The sequence below is a fragment of the Pangasianodon hypophthalmus genome, chromosome 9 (genome assembly GCF_027358585.1).
Source record: "Pangasianodon hypophthalmus isolate fPanHyp1 chromosome 9, fPanHyp1.pri, whole genome shotgun sequence".
In the NCBI taxonomy this organism is placed as follows: domain Eukaryota; kingdom Metazoa; phylum Chordata; class Actinopteri; order Siluriformes; family Pangasiidae; genus Pangasianodon; species Pangasianodon hypophthalmus.
In genome coordinates, this window is record NC_069718.1 from 9,098,776 (window position 1) to 9,115,649 (window position 16,874).

The following is a 16,874-nucleotide window of genomic DNA, read 5'->3' on the forward strand; positions in this document are numbered from 1 at the left end:
CAGAGCCCTGTCCCCAACATCTTTGGGATGAATTCCAATGCTGACTGCCCTCAGGCCTCCTCACCCCACATCAGTGCCTGACATCACTAATGCTGTTGCTGAATGATCACAAATCCCGACAGCCACGCTCCAAAATCTAGTGGAAAGCCTTCCCAGAAAAGTGGAGCTTATTATAACAGTAAAGGGGGACTAAATCTGGAATGGGATATTCAACAAGCACATACTGTATGCGTTTGATGGTCAGGTGTCCACAAACTTTTGGCCATATATTGTACTTTTTATGCCAAATCAACTTTTAGTGTTTGTTGCCAAAAAGCTCTATTTTAGTCTCATCTGACTGTAGAACACAGTTCTAGTCAAAGCTCTAGCAGTGTCTAGAGAACTCCGGTCACTCACATTTGTGGTTATATGAAAGGCATGCCTTCCAAATAGTTTGTTGGCATAAAGGTGGCATCTGATTGTAGACTTGACGCCATCTTCTTCAAATCGCCAACATTTAAAGAAATGTGGAGAAAATTGTGAAATTTTTTGCCTCTCGTCATTGTCCTCTTTGTGCATGGAGGCAAAACATACTTGGTTCATTTTAGCTCTAATTGTTTTTAAACTTCTTAATTACCCTAACAATGGAGATGGACATTTCGGGCATGTAGCTACCTTTTATATACACATTTTTGTATAATTTCATTTGTGTATTGTCTAATCTTCCACATGCTAACAAATGACTAAACTAATTTCACCTTTGTATCACCTCATCCTCATACTCCAGTGAAACCAGAAGTCAAGTATGACCACTTAAGTGTTACTAAACTCTCAGATGAACTTAAAAACAGTGAAATATAAATTGGTGCATGATTCAGTTTGGCTAAGTGCTTTTTTTTTGTAATAAAACAGTAGAATACATTTACTTCAAGTGTGAGATTAAGCTAATTATCCATTGTTTCTATAACCGCTTTTACCCGTCTTTTCCAAGGGTGCCAATAATTGTTCGGACAAGCTGTATAGTAGTAGATAGACCTTATAATCCAGACCCTGTGTATATTCACAATGTTTTTTTTGTAGTTTTGTATGATGTTAAGTGGGGAAAAAGTGAAATCTACTCACTAACATGATGTTTAGAAAAAGAAGCATGAGGAGGAGGTGTGTGTTTTAGTGTATGCAGTAGAAATTTGTAAAATATGTAAGTAAAACAACACGCCCAAAATTTTTTCCTGATAACAGAATATTACCACTGTGTCATCTGCCAGGCCGTTTTTATCTCACTCACACCATGGCTGCTTACCAGGGTTTAAAAAAACCCCGGCTTTTTTCTCACTGCTAAATATCCAAAATATCCTCTGTGCAGTTAAACCATGTGAAAGTTTGTAGCATGTTAAACGTTTCCTTTGCAAAGCTACGATTCTCTCTAACTGTGGGAAATTTCAACTGCATGCACAGTTCAAAGGCAACAGCAAAAGTTCATTTTGTATGGTAAGTTTCTTATTATTATTATTATTATTTGTTTAATTTAACTCATGAAAATGGATTATCTACTAAAAACAACATTTGTATAGAACTACATTCATTTATTCCTTCCGCTGAATGAATATAACACAATATAACATGAATTTCTCTTTAAATATTTCAAAAATATTTCAAAAAGAAGTCTATGACCACTCATAGATCAGAATTTTTTTTTCTTTATTAAAGAAAGACATATCATACACTTTATCAGTTTATAGCTATGTTTAATGTTGTGGAACAAGTTAGTTCCTGTTATTATTTAAGTTATAGCAGATATCGAGAGTCATTACTGAAAACTGATAAACACCTTCTGACCAATCAGGTAAGTATCAACGGCACTGTGGTATAAAAGCTTTTAACACTATTTGTATGAGAAATCTTTTTTTTTTTTTTTATTTTAAATTATGCATTATGTGACTCTTGAAAAAATTTGATACTTTATAGTCAGATGTAGTGCTAAATTCTGTACTACGTGGCGGCCTGTTTTAGCAAACATAGAAAAGATGGACTCTGACTTTTCATTTTTGAGAAACTTGCATTTGGAAGAGAATGTAGAATTTTTACATATTTTAAAATTTAAAATATTTTGAAAATTTTAAAATATGCATTTTGCTGTGGTTATATTTTAGCAAGGGTTTTTCTTTTTTTTTTTGTTATTCATGTTTCTCCGTATGATTAAAAAAAAGACAATAAAAAGACCTTGGTTTAAAGAAAAAAGGCACTTTAATGGTAGCTATTACTTTTTTCTGCGATGGCATTCCTCAGTATTAAAGTTACAGCTATTCATGAATCTCAATAAATGACTGCACAATTGAGATAATCTATATAATGAGATAAAACACTAAAACTGAATGTTGAATTTATTTTTTTTATTGAAAACTACATGCTGAAATGTAGGTACAAAGTCCATGATGGTCATTTTTGTTTGGCACTGTAGTGATGGTTCATTACCCTCATCCTCTGGGAAGGTTTCCAAATGTTTCCACCTGAGAATGATCCCTTGCAAATATTAAACTGTCATTTGAATACTAAACAAATCCTTTTATTTAAAAGTCAAATCCATCCTAATTAACATAGTCGAAGGCCTAAAAGAAGTAACTAGTTGTACATCACTGATAAATTTATAGGGTAAGTGAAACAAATACAAAATATGGAAATGTAGAATATAAAACTAGTATGTAAAAGGTTATGCAAAATTATGTGACATGAAAAAAATTACAATCTGTTATAAAAATCTCTAATGCTTTGCATCACAATCTCTAGTTAGTTATTTAGTTATTTTTAGAGAACAAAACCATCACCTCTGTTCGCTTCCGATGTGTGTATTTTTAGTAGCCAATCTGTGTTTTGTTTAAATCTGCACATTTGTAATCCATTCTATCCTATCAGAGCTTGACAGTATATGCACACTACCAAAAGCACAAAAATATACACACAGACAAGCTGATACTCCAGACATCACATTCGCCCAAAATAAATGAGTTTGAAATATAATACAACGAAACTCACAAACGCCTCGCATTAGTTACCAACTGATTATTCTCAGTTCTCTACCTTAACAACTTCACAACTGGGTGATGATACAAACTCCACACTGATAATAAATCAGACTATCATTCTCAACTTGCCTCCTTGGACATTACTGACTAATTACTACACGAGGCTTTCAGTATGGTCACCTAACGTTCACCGGACATATATATCCCTCATTTCTCTGTACAATGCACCTTCTGTATTTGTACACCTTGTCATTTGCACTGAACTGGTCTCTACTTTCTCTATTTCATACTCTTGCACTTTTTTTAAATTATATATATATATATATATATATATATATATATATATATATATATATATATATATATTGCGAGACATATTGCTATTTGCACTTCTGGTTAGAAGTTACCTGCATTTCAACTCTGCATAATGACAATAAATTTGAATCTAATCTGGTCTAATCTAAACTAATTCACTAGCTTCCCACCAGATTCCCAACAGAATTTTTTCTCCTCTTATAGTATAATACAGACTCTCACTCTGACTCCTATTTCTTTAGTCTCTCACTCCCTCTTCCCTGATTGGCTGTTGGCTTTTGCCTGTCACTCCGTAGTCTGACTTCTTTTGTGCCTACAATTAGGGCGTGATGATGTTTGATGTAACTGAGCTGGCATATTACGCATGTGTGCCACCAGTTCCAACTCGACATCCCTAACAGCTCTGACTCTGAATTTTTTTTTTTTTTTTCCTCCAAATAAACCTACACACCATTGCTTTAGACATGAGGTAATTGGCTGTGGCAACATCAGAGCGAGTAAAAGTCTGGATAGAGAACCTGAGGATCAAGATGAAAGTAGAGCTCTTAGATGTAATTTTATGAAATAATCACTTTTATATCTGTGATGGATTGCTATCCCATCTAGGGTGTATTCCCACAGTGTTCCTGGGATAGGATCCGGATCCAGCGTGAACGTGACCAGGATGAAGCGCTTACTGAAACTAAGTGAGTGTATAGCATGTTTGCTATATAGAAAATACAATACAGTTCATTGACCATTATTTCCTAATGCATGTCTGAAGGAGTTAAATGTAGAGGAAACTGTTGCAAGGAAAGTACTTATGAAACACACCAGCAGTAGCAAGCCTCAATGTCACTGATTCAGGAGCCCAGGGGCCAAATTCTGACAAATGAATTGGGAAATTAAGTAATAATTAAACAAGGACTGTAGCCCTTGAAATAACTTGATGAACCAAGACAGTATCAGGCAACAGGCCAAGAACAGGCCATAAACAAATTTAACTGAAAGGCTGTGTGTATGTGTGTGTGTGTGTGTGTGTGTGTGTGTCCGTCCATGTTTTTTGGCAGAACAACCAAAGACTTTAAAATGCATATTTGTGACTGGAGACATATAATTACACATGATTTTCTGTTACAAATAACAATCACATATACAGACAAGACAGCACAAATTTACAGTTTAACAGAAGAAACAAAGTGTACATGTACATATAAATATACATTTACACCAGTATAGACTTTTACTGAAGACTTTTGCTGAAAAAAACACACACCACGTGTTTTTTCAGCAAAAAGGATGTACCACATTCTTGCATGTGGTGTGACCATTATTTAATCCAGGAAAGTAAGCTTTTTGTTAATGAGTAAATCATTATTGGTGGGTGAATTGAAGAATTTGTTGGAAGCCAATCTGATGCAACAAAATGACTGATAACGCACAGCTCCCTGGATAACAATTAACTGGATGACCACTAAGTAAACAGTAAAAAAAGTGTTCATCACACACAATTACAACTATCTTCAGGTAGCAGTTAAAAAGGTAGTAGTAAAAGACTAAACTGTCTACAGCTGCTATGAACTCAGCAGGACTTCTAAGCTTATCCAATACGTGAGAACTGAGAGAACTGAGTCAACTGAGTCAACTGCAAGTCTAATTTATACAAACACTAGTCATCTCTTTTCACAATCTTTATCCTTCTCTTCAAAAGTCCTCACAAAACATGCATCCAACCATATAACTTACACAAACACCACTAAATCCACATTGACGAGACCGTAAAGTTGTCTAGGTCGAATAATAATGTTCTCAGCGTGGCAGTACTTTATCATTAAACAGGGAAAAAGGTGTAGAAGCACCTAAGCTTTTATTTATTTATTTATTTATTTATTTATTTTCATCAAGCAATCTGAAAAATTAAGCTAACTGGAAACATCCACAACCTTACACGCCACAACCCATTTACCTGGTGTGCTGGTATTGCTTCTCGGGAAAAAAAAAATGCAGCACACACTGACAATTTTCCCATTTTGACCAGTCTCTTTATTCACCATACACTGTATGATACTAAATTTATGATAGTAAATACAGTGGCGTAAATTCTACAAGGTGTTGGAAACTTTCCTTTGAGATTCTGGTTTATATCAACATGATTACATCACATAATTGCTGCAGATTTGTCAGATGCACATCTATGACGCAAACAAGCCGGACTACCACACCCCTTATTCAGATCTTATGAAGGAAGGCCATTGAAGTGCACTGAACTCATTGTCATGTTTATGGAAACAGTTTGAGACGAGTTGTGCTTTGCGACATGGTGCATTATCATGCAGGGGGTAGTCATCATAAGAATTGTGGCCTAAAAGGGATATGCATAGTCAGCAACAATACTCAAATAGGCTGTGACATACAATATAAACGAAGCTTGATTGTTATTAAGGGGCACAAAGTGTGGCAAGAAAGCATTCCCTGCACCATTACACTACCACCAGCAGCCTGAACTGTTTTTACAAGACAAGTTGGGTTCATGGGAATTTATGCTGTTGATGCCAAATTGTTACCCTACCATCTGCATGTCGCTGCAGAAATCTAGATTCATCAGACCGGGAGACGTTTTTCCAATCCTCGGCTGTCCAGTTTGTGTGAGCCTGTGCTGGTTCTAGCCTCAGATTCCTGTTTTTGTCTGACAGAAGTGGAACCCGATGAAGTTTCTGCTATTGTAACTCATCCCCCTTAATGTTCTAGGTGTTGTGAGTTCTGAGATGCTTTTCTGCTCACCATGGTTGTAAGTGGCTTACTCCGACATTCTCTGTTGAGTTTATTACCTTTTATTAGTGATTTATTGAGGTTGAGTGATTGCATAATGAGAAACAGCCACATAGATTCTCATTACGCCTTACGAAAATGTATTTGCACTTACAGTACAAAATAATAGTCTGTTTAAAAGTGAAGTGAAGTGACTTATGGCCAAGTGTGGTGACCCATACTAGGAATTTGTGCTCTGCATTTAACCCATCCAAGTGCACACACACAGTAGTGAACACACACACACCCGGAGCAGTGAGCAGCCTTTTTTTCTGCAGTGCCCGGGGAGCAGTTTGGGGTTTCGGTGCCTTGCTCAAGGGTCTCACCTCAGTCGTGGTATTGAGGGTGGGAGAGAGTGCTGGTCATTCCCCACCTACAATCCCTGCCGGACCTGAGACTCGAACCCACAACCTTCAGTTTCACCTTCGGGTTGCAAGTCCGACTCTCTATCCATTAGGCCGCGACTGCCCCCAGCTTTAAAAACTTTACAATTTTCTAAGACTGAGCATAGGCAAGTAAATGTTATAAATGTTACATAACTGTTATGCATTACAGTTCTTTATCATTTTGCTCACTGTGAGGTCAAAACTTTGACGCTCCAGATCTCCAGATGTTACAACACTAATGTTACAATATTTTAGTAAATATATTAAATAGTATTTTCTAGTTTATGACAATATATTTCTAGCATATATCCACATCTTGAGCCAAAGTCTTTCCCTCAGTCTCTAGCATTGGGAAGCATAAGTCACTTTTATATCAGATAGTCTAGAAATTGTAGTTAATAGTTAGCTATTATGATATCAATAAACAGGATCGGAGTCAATATAATTTTAACTGTAGCTATAACTCCTAGGTCAAGGAGAAGGTTCACTGGCAGTCAGTAAGCCACGGCTTGATGGACTGGTGGAGGAAATATGGTGTGTGAGCAAATATGCTAAATATAAAATAACTATGATCTGTAAAATTACATTAATAAGTGTGACATGCTCAAGCACTTTGGGCGGATGCCAGACAGTGGCGATATTCAGGATTTATCCTTTAATTATTTAAGGCAAGATCAACAATCAACCAATCTTGTTCTATTAATAACATTAATAGGTATAGGAAATAAAATATATTTATTACAGTTCTAGTGAAAATGATTACAAGAACGTGCTAGTAATAGGGTGAAAATACATTTTGTCTTATAAGACCAGATTTTTTTATCCTTCTGCAGTAAGCCTCTGGTACTTTATAGGCTGTCACATCGAGCTCAGAGTGTAACTAGCTAACTATTAGCTTTTAAAGAGAAATAGGAACAATGCTTACTCCTGACTGGTTAATCCTGTTTCTCACCATTGCCACTGGTAACCAATAAAATTGATTAAACAAACTTTAGGATGCATTCATTTGACTTCTGGGGAGGGTATGAAGGAATCATAATGATAACTTTGTTGACCTTAAACATCCTCACTGATCAGGTCTAATGTGTAAAATCACACTTACCATTTCTGTTTGTCATTTCTGTTCAACACCCAATATGTAAGGAATAAAACACAACAAAATGTACTGTCATAATCAATGGCAGGATGGTGTGATGCGGCCCGATGTGAAGAGGAGTTACTGGTACCACACTGAAGTATATTATAGTCTTATTCATTTATTTTTCTTTATTCATGAATACTTACATTGCATTGTGGAACGTCTAAGAAACAAGTTAGTTCCTGTTATCACTTAGGTTATAGCAGCTATAAACAATCACTGAGATGAAGATTTATCGAATGTCATTTCAGTCGAAATTAAATAAATAATTATACCTATGATATACAGTTAGGTCCGGAAGTATTTGGACAATGACAGAGTTTTTGTGATTTTGCCTTTATACACCACCACAATGGATTTGAAATAAAACAATCAAGTTGTGATCGAAGTGTAGACTTTCAGATTTATTTTAAGAGGTTCCACAAAAATATGGCATTTACCATTTAGGGATTACAGCCATTTTAAGCAAAGTACTTCCATTTTCTGGGGCTCAAAGGTATTTGGACAATTGACTGACAAGAAGTTAATTGACCAGGTGCGGTCCATTCCCTCGTTACGTCAAGACAAATGAAGCAGATGAAAGGTCTGGAGTTGATATCACGTATTGATTTGGCATTTGGCAGCTGTTCGACTGGAGCTACCAATATGAAGTCCAAGGAGATCTCAATGCAAGTGAAGGAGGCCATCATTAGGATGAAAAAACAAAAGAGACCTATCAGTGAGATAGAAAAAGCTTTAAGAGTGGCCAAATCAACAATTTAGTACATTCTTAAAAAGAAGGAATGCACTGGTGAGCTCAGCAACACCAAAAGGCCTGGAAGACCACGGAAGACAACTAAAGTGGATGATCGCAGAATCCTTTCCTTGGTGAAGAAAAACCCCTTCACAACATCAACAGAAGTCAAGAATACTCTGGAGAAGGTAGGCGTATCATTGTCAAAATCTACAATCAAGAGACGCCTTCATGAATGTAAATACAGAGGGTTTACAACAAGGTGCAAACCACTGGTAACATTCAAGAACAGGAAAGCCAGATTAGACTTTGCCAGAAAACATCTAAAAAAGCCTTCCATGTTCTGGAATAAGATTCTTTGGACTGATGAAACCAAGACTAACTTGTACCAGAATGATGGGAAGAGAAAAGTATGGTGAAAGAAAGGAACAGCTCATGATCCAAAGTATACCACATCATGTGTCAAATATGGTGGAGGCAGTGTTATGGCATGGGCATGTATGGCAGCCAATGGAATGGGCTCACTGGTGTTTATTGATGATGTGACTGCTGACAGAAGTAGCAAGATGAATTCTGAGGTGTATAGGGCTATACTCTCTGCTTACATTCAGCCAAATGCTACAAAACTGATAGGACGCCGCTTCACAGTGCACGTGGATAATGACCCTAAACATAATTGCGAAAGCAACTCAAGACTTTTTGAAAGCAAAGAAATGGAATATTCTTCAATGGCCAAGTTAGTCACCTGATGTCAACCCAATAGAGCATGCTTTTCACTTACTGAAGACAAGACTGAAGGCAGAAAGACCCACAAACAAACAGCAACTGAAGGTGGCTGCAGTGAAGGCCTGGCAAAGCATCTCCAGGGAGGAAACTCAGAATTTGAGTTTTGAGAACATGGGCTCCAGACTTCAGACAGTCATTGATTGCAAAGGATTTTCATCCAAGTATTAAAATTATGGTTATATTTACAATTATGTCACTTTGTACCTTTGAGCCCCTGAAAATGGAGGTACTTTGTTGAAAATGGCTGTAATTCCTAAATGGTAAATGCCATATTTTTGTGGAACCTCTTAAAATAAAGCTGAAAGTCTACACTTTGATCACATATTGATTGTTTTATTTCAAATCCATTTTGTTGGTGTATAAAGGCAAAATCACAAAAACTCTGTCATTGTCCAAAAACTTCCGGACCTAACTGCATATTAAAAATTTGTAAATACAGAAATAAATATATAAATGATTCAATATATTGTGAAATAATTCAATAAAAAATGCTGCTCATTATTATAAAACATTTCATCATTTCATTTTACAATAACATTGTCACATTTCAGTTAGCTTTTATTCAAATTTTCAAAAGATTTTTTGAAAATTTGAAAACTTTCATGATGACACATTTATTTTACAATGACATTTACCATATTTCATGACACTTCATAATGTCGCATTTATTTCATAACAACACATTTCATAATGTTACATTTATTTCATAATGACACATTTATTTCATAATGGCACATTTCATAATGTCACATTTATTTTATAATGATATATTTATTTCATAATGGCACATTTTCATAATGTCACCTTTATTCATAATGACATGCTTATTTCAAAATGATGCTGTTATTTCATTCTGTTGTAATCTGTTATAACGGTTCATAAAGGTCTATTGTTTCTCTATTTTTAAGGTCAGGAAGGATTCCTTTACACATCTGTCTCCACATTAAGTGGTGCTTGTGATTTTGATTAATAACAGAAAATCATGTGTAATTATATGTCTCAATTCACAAATATGCATTTTAAAGAAAAATAAGTGAATAAGACTATAATATACTTCAAGGTGATTTTAACATTTTATGCAAATAAACAATAGAGAATCTTTGCATACTTCATTTATTTATCTCAGCAATATGTATGATTGTGATTGCTGTGATTGTTGACATGGGCTGCAGCCCTCTGACCTTATAGTCAAAAGTCTTTACTAATCTAGAAAAATAAAAAAGTAAGTATTAGTGCTCAGAAAAGGTTTAGAATAGTACATTAGTATGCGATTTGACACACAGCGCTTTTGTTTAGCGTAGGTAGATGGACAGGGAAATTTGTCCATTATTTTAAAAGGCTGAAATAAAAGAGGAGATTGTGAGTTTCTCTCACAACTCCATTTGTAAATCAAGCAACCAAAAGTGGAGTCACAACCCCAGTTTGGTAACCACTGTTGTAATGATCATGGTAGACCCTGGAGTGTGCGTATATACAGTGATTTACGGTAATCAACCAACGCTCATCAGTCTTAAATATCATGTAAACACTTTCTTATTAATTACTACAAGTAACATCTTTTGTTCTTTTTAGAAAACTGTCTTTTTCCTCCCTGCTGAAAAAAACAATAAAAACCATCACAGAAATTCTAGTGGTTTCCACTACAAATACCATTACAAACCATCAACTAACCATTAAAACCATTACCATTACTGGTCCTTAATGGTATCCACTAGACATAACATGCCATCAATAGAAGGCAACAAATTCCCAACAGAGACCCACAGGGACCATTAAAGTTTCCCTTAAAACCAATACAATTCCCATTATAACCATTAAAACCATTACAAATTCTCTCAGGGTTTCTACTGTTTTTTCAGCAGGGTTATTATTCTCTTTACAGTAATGTATAAAATGTATCAGTGGTAATGTATTAGTAGGTATCCCTACTCTGTTGTTCTTTAATTTGAAATCAAAATACAAGGGAAAAAAATAAAGAAAATGCTCTGCAAATAATAATAATAATAATAACAACAACAACAACAACAACAACAATAATAATAATAATAATAATAATAATAATAATAAGTCTTCGATAGTAATTAAAGTGTGTGTGTGTGTGTACAAGGGGTTTTACGGTAACCACTAAGAGGTCAGGGGAGAAAAGCTGCCGCTCCACTGGTTCAGTTAAAATGTAGCTACGACGGAAGTTCACGTGCACACTTTCATATTAATGACAGTAAGTAACATGGGGTTTTTTCCCACCTAGATTTCAGTTCAATACAAGTAAATTTTAAATAAATACAGCACTGGTCTATCAGACATCTCAGGTCTATAATGTACTATATAATGGTCAGATTTAATAAAGGTGTATTAATGGTAAAATGTTTGCTCTGCTGTTGTTTACTGTGACATCAGTTGACTGGGGTTTATTGTTGAGAAATAAACAAAATGCTGTGTAAGAAACAGGGACAGCTCAGGAGACAAAACTGTAGATTTATGCAAAGGACGTTAGCACAGTAACAGTATGTAGAAGTCATTGTTGTTGTTAATAAACCCCTCCAGCTGTATAGGTTATTCATTAATACAGTCCTGCTCACCTTCAGCCTCCAGCACTCCTGCTGTTCAGAGAGTCATGGCATCTCTGGACTATGATGAAGTGACGGCGTTTCTAGGAGAATGGGGGCCTTTTCAGCTCAGCATCTTCATCCTGCTCAGCCTCAGCATTGTGCCGAACGGATACTCCGGCATGGCCATGGTCTTCCTCGCCGACACGCCGGACTTCCACTGCAGGTCGCCGCACCTGAACGGGAGCGCTGCTAACGCGAGCCGGGCGGAAGTGGAGAGCGCGGCACGCGACACCACCAGCGGCTGCGAGCAGCGCGTGAACGGCAGCAGCGAGCCGTGTGTGAGCGGGTGGGACTACAGCACCGAGCGCTACCACAACACTGTAGTCACTGAGGTAACACACGCACACACTCACACACACACACACAGATAGATAGACTTTTTTAAAAAAAAAAAATTTATTTATTTATTTATTTATTTATTTTTGTAAAATATGTGTCAACTGTTTAATAGTTTGACCTCCAGCCTAGAGCTGAGCGATATGATGATATGGATATCGTGATGAATTATATCACGATATGCTTTCCTGAGATATAGTGGATATCATTTGAAGTAAATTATTTTCAACCCTTTCAAGCATAAATTATTATTAAAACATATCCAGATTCTTTATATGCTTTTTTAAATGACTTAAAATTACATTGTGTGATTTTTTTAAACTTTTTTTTCCTAAATATCTTGTACTATATTAAAACAAACAAACAAAAAACACTGTATTTCTAAACATAAATTGATAATATTCAAGTCTAAATTATCATTTTGGACCAAAATATAACAATATTCTTGACAAAGTTGTTGCAGTTTAAGATTTACATGATGCAGCTGATTTTTTGTGGTAAAAAAAAAATTCAATTAATTTTTTTTTTTAAAAAAAGGCATTCATTGGAGTCTGGTAAAAAACATTTTATTTAATTTGGGATTTTTTTTATTTTTTTTTTTAAAACAGCCTTAAATTGACAGTCCCTAAGTGTGGACATGCATACAAGGATTTTATTATTATTATTATTATTATTATTATTAGTATTATTTTAAAATAATTACAAACTGACTGGATGCGTCTGATCAACACGGACCAACATGTTGGTCAAAGGCATGTTTCCAACAAATTGTGGAATCCATGCCACAAAGAAATGAAGCTGTTTCGAGAGCAAAGGGAGGCCCTACCCAATTTTAGTATACTGTCCCTAATAAAGTGCTGAGTGAGTGTGTGTGTGTGTGCGTGTGTGTGTGTGTGCAATATCACTTAAATGTCAAATGATTCAAAATTGTATCACCTTACAGGAATTGCATTACTTCTAATTTGAACAGTTGGGTATTTGCTCTTATGTAAAAAAAAAAAAAATTAGATTTACTATATTAAAAATACACAGTAGGCACTCAGTGCAACAAAAGTCAGTACACCTTTCCTTACAGAGATTCAGATCTTTTATTTTTTCAATACTTCGTATACCCACCTTTGTTTTTGATGACACTCAATCCTCCTCAGCATGGAGACAATTCAGAAACAATTTTTTTTCAGCTGCTCTGTGTTGCTCTACTTTTCTCTTTAAAATGCCCCAAAGGTGTTCTGTTGGATTCAAGTCAGGCAACATACTTGGCCAGGTCATAGTTTTCACCTTTTTCTTCCTTAGAAGCCCTTGCGTGATATTTGCAGTGTGCTTTGGATTGTTATCATGCTGGAATATTCCTCTTTTGCCTAGGTTCTGGAGACTGGGAGTCGTCCTGTCAGCCAGTATTTTGGTATATCCACAGGCATTCATGGTGCCATCTATAAATGTGCCATCCCTCCTCTGTGCTTCACTCTTGTGACTATGCATTCACTGCAGTAGTCCTGGCCAGGTTCACGCCAAACATGCTGTTCCCCATCTGAGCCGAACAAATTTATCTTGGTCTCATCTGACCAAAGAATGTGCTCCCAATATTCTTCAGGCTTCTGGAGCCTGGGAGTCATCCCATCAGCCAGTATTTTGGTATATCCACAGGCATTCATGGTGCCCTCTATAAATGTCATCATGAGCCGAACAAATTTATCTTGGTCTCATCTGACCAAAGAATGTTCTCCAAATATTCATCAGGCTTCTTTTCATGTCCTTTAGCAAAGTTTAATCTTGCAGTTTTGTGCCGAAGAGCAAGCAAGGGTTTTTTCTTGGGTGCCGTTCGTAGAGATAGACATTATGCAGTGTCCTTCGCACTGTCTGAGCTCTCAGAGAAACTCACATTTCCACTGACACCCCCCGTGACAAGTCTGAAGCACTTCCCCATCTGTTTTAAGAGCGAGATTGTGCAAGTAGCACACCCTCCGTGGCATCATTTTAGGACGACAGCCACTGCGGCTCTGACTAGTGGTACTATGGCTCATTCTATACTTCCTGATTACTGCTGCAACTGTGTTGGACTGATTTTTAGTTGGCCGCTGATCTTCCTGTATCGTTTTCCATCTTTGTGAAGTCTTACATCAGGTTTTTCAATTCCTCTGGCAGTTCTTTTTCATGTGGAGCCATGATGCAGACATGCATATAGACACAGCCTTAAGATCCAAATTTGAGAAAGTTCTAGGCTTCACAGGTCATTTTATAACCACGTTCATGCAATTAGGCTCATTGGAAATCACAGGTGCACTCAATTTTGTTTCAGTGATCACAGGTTTTCTAACTTGTGTGTCAGTGATCACAGGTGTATTCACTTTTGTTGCATTGAGTTTCTACTTTGGGGCCTGTATTTTCAATATAGTCTTTCTAAAGTAATAATATTAATAATAATAATAATTTTGGCACATGTGTATTTGAGAAACAACACTATATTTAAAAAAGTAGTTCTAATAAGAATGTTTTGTTAGAAAAAAAGATACATAGATTCACCTATCGTTTGAGTGTAAAATTTCAATTAGTTTGTGTAATGTTAATTTTATGCAATCTTTTATGAAGGGTGCCAACAATTCTGGGTGGTGCTGTATATGGTAAAGTCCAAATATTGTTTTTAATAAAAATACATTATGTGACCAAGTGTGTGGATACCTGACCATCACACCCATATGTGGTTCTTCCCCAAACTATTTCCACAAAGTTTGAAGCACACAATTGTATAGAACGTCTTTGTATGCTGTAGCATTACGATTTCCCTTCACTGGAACTAAGAGGCCCAAACCTGTTCCAGTATGACAATGCCTCTGTGAACAAAGTGAGCGCCATGAAGAAATGGTGTGTTTAAGGTTGGAGTGGAAGAACTCGAGTGTCCTGCACAGAGCCCTGACCACAACCCCACTGAACACCTTTGGGATGAACTGGAACACCGACTGCACCCCAGACATCCTCACCCAACATCAGCGTCTGATCTCACTAATGCTCTTGTGGCTGAATGATCACAAATCCCCACAGCCATGCTCCAAAATGTAGTGGAAAGCCTGCCCAGAATAGTGAAGGTTATTATAACAGCAAATGGGGACTAAATCTGGAATGCCCTGTGATACAGTACGAGCAGCAGTTTGAAAAAATGCAGTTGGCTGGCTTCAAGTGTCTTGGAGGAAACGTGAATTAGTCTTCACCCTCCCTAGTTGGTAGCTGTCTTATCAGAGTGGAGAACTGGCATGCGGAAATTGGCATGTGACCAAATTGGGGAGGAAGTGGGGTTAAAAAAAGCCCCTTGGCAAAACAGAACAAAAAAAAACAAGCCCAAATAGTGCCCACCAAGAGGGGGAGTTTGTTACAGTATGGTTCACCTTCACCAATACCCAGCATTGCATCAATTATAAGAACCTACTGATGTCCATTTCCACAAAATATCAGCTACATTTAGTAATTTGGAAGACACTTTCCCCCAAAGCGAATTAGTGCAAGCATGCAGTTGAATGGTTGAGGATTAAAAGCCTCCCTCTGGCAGTACAATGCACCGGCATCCTTTCAGTCGCTATCACGCAACCTTTGCCACTGAGCCATCTGTACAAACAACTGTATAATTATTTGTTAGGCAGATCACTAACACCAGGTTTAAGCTGATAATTGCAAGTGAGAAGTTAATACATGTTCAACAAGAATTCCAGTAGACCCAGTGTAAGAAATGTGTTCAGTTGCTGCAGTTATCTGTTGCTATTATTGCAGCATTTTTAGTATTCATATGAAAATGTTGTGTAGTGCAGTGACCTTGTCAGCATCGTTTCACAATCAACTTGTGAAATTCTGTTGGCTACAGACTCGGTGTGCGCAATGACAGAGTTTCGAGCAGGAGGGAGGGGAGAGCGCCAAGAAGTAAAGCTTGCACAAAGGCCTGTTTTGATGAACTTCCGCTGCTGCTCCACTGCTCCTTTCCTCACATTCATTCCATTGTTTTAGACATGCCAGAAGGCATGCCGCCTCACTCACAATATCATACAGAAAAATGTCACAGACATTCCAACCTCAGAAACACATACATACCTGTCTTATCTTAGGTACTATTAGTTACAACAGACACATTTTTTGCCCTCAATCAGTAAATACTAAACAATACCAAAGAAGATGTCCTGATATCAGAAAATAATGTACATGGTGGACCTAAAGAACACCACAACACCAGGAAACCACAACCCCAGGAAACAGAATGCTTCCTTCCAAAAATCAGTTATTATTTATTGAAGTTACCTGATATCAGCATTGTTTAAAAAAATACAGATCCCCATAATGATCCTCAACTCACTATTCCTTACACTGGGGAATGAGAAGCACTACACAGAACCCCATTATAGGGAAAATCATATTGTAGTAATTTTTTTTGTACACTACATTATACAGTTTTGCTCATTACTCTGTATAAGTAAGCACATACTGTCACATAAACATGGACACGTAACCTAGCTGACTGTAAACTAAGCCGATTAGAAACTGTTTATTAGAAATTTCTACTAGAAGATTGTACACCAGCGGGTCACTGTAGTGTTCATGACTTTGTATATAGCTTTCAGAGTTGACATTTCTAAAATGGTGGAACCCAATGAGGTTTGCTTTGTCGTCGCTGCTAAGTGTAATTACAGTGTAATTTTAGTCATACTGAGCCTTTTCTAAGTAATTCACCAATACATCTGAGGGAAATGTTGATGTTTCCAAGGGTTTTCTCTAATTTCCACTGTCATTTTGCCTTCACATTGTTTGTAA

The 16,874-nt window shown here is 36.7% G+C and overlaps 1 protein-coding gene across 1 annotated transcript in view; it reads left to right on the top strand.

Annotated features, from left to right (window-relative positions):
- Positions 1 to 1,266: 1,266 nt before the first annotated feature.
- slc22a21 (solute carrier family 22 member 21) overlaps positions 1,267 to 16,874 on the top strand; it is a 28,894-nt gene continuing 13,286 nt past the window's right edge. The window contains exons 1-3 of the mRNA XM_026919457.3: positions 1,267 to 1,467; positions 3,921 to 4,000; positions 11,730 to 12,085. Coding sequence (XP_026775258.3) covers positions 1,367 to 1,467; positions 3,921 to 4,000; positions 11,730 to 12,085 — 537 coding nt within the window. The 5' untranslated portion in view covers positions 1,267 to 1,366. The remainder of the gene's footprint in view (positions 1,468 to 3,920; positions 4,001 to 11,729; positions 12,086 to 16,874) is intronic.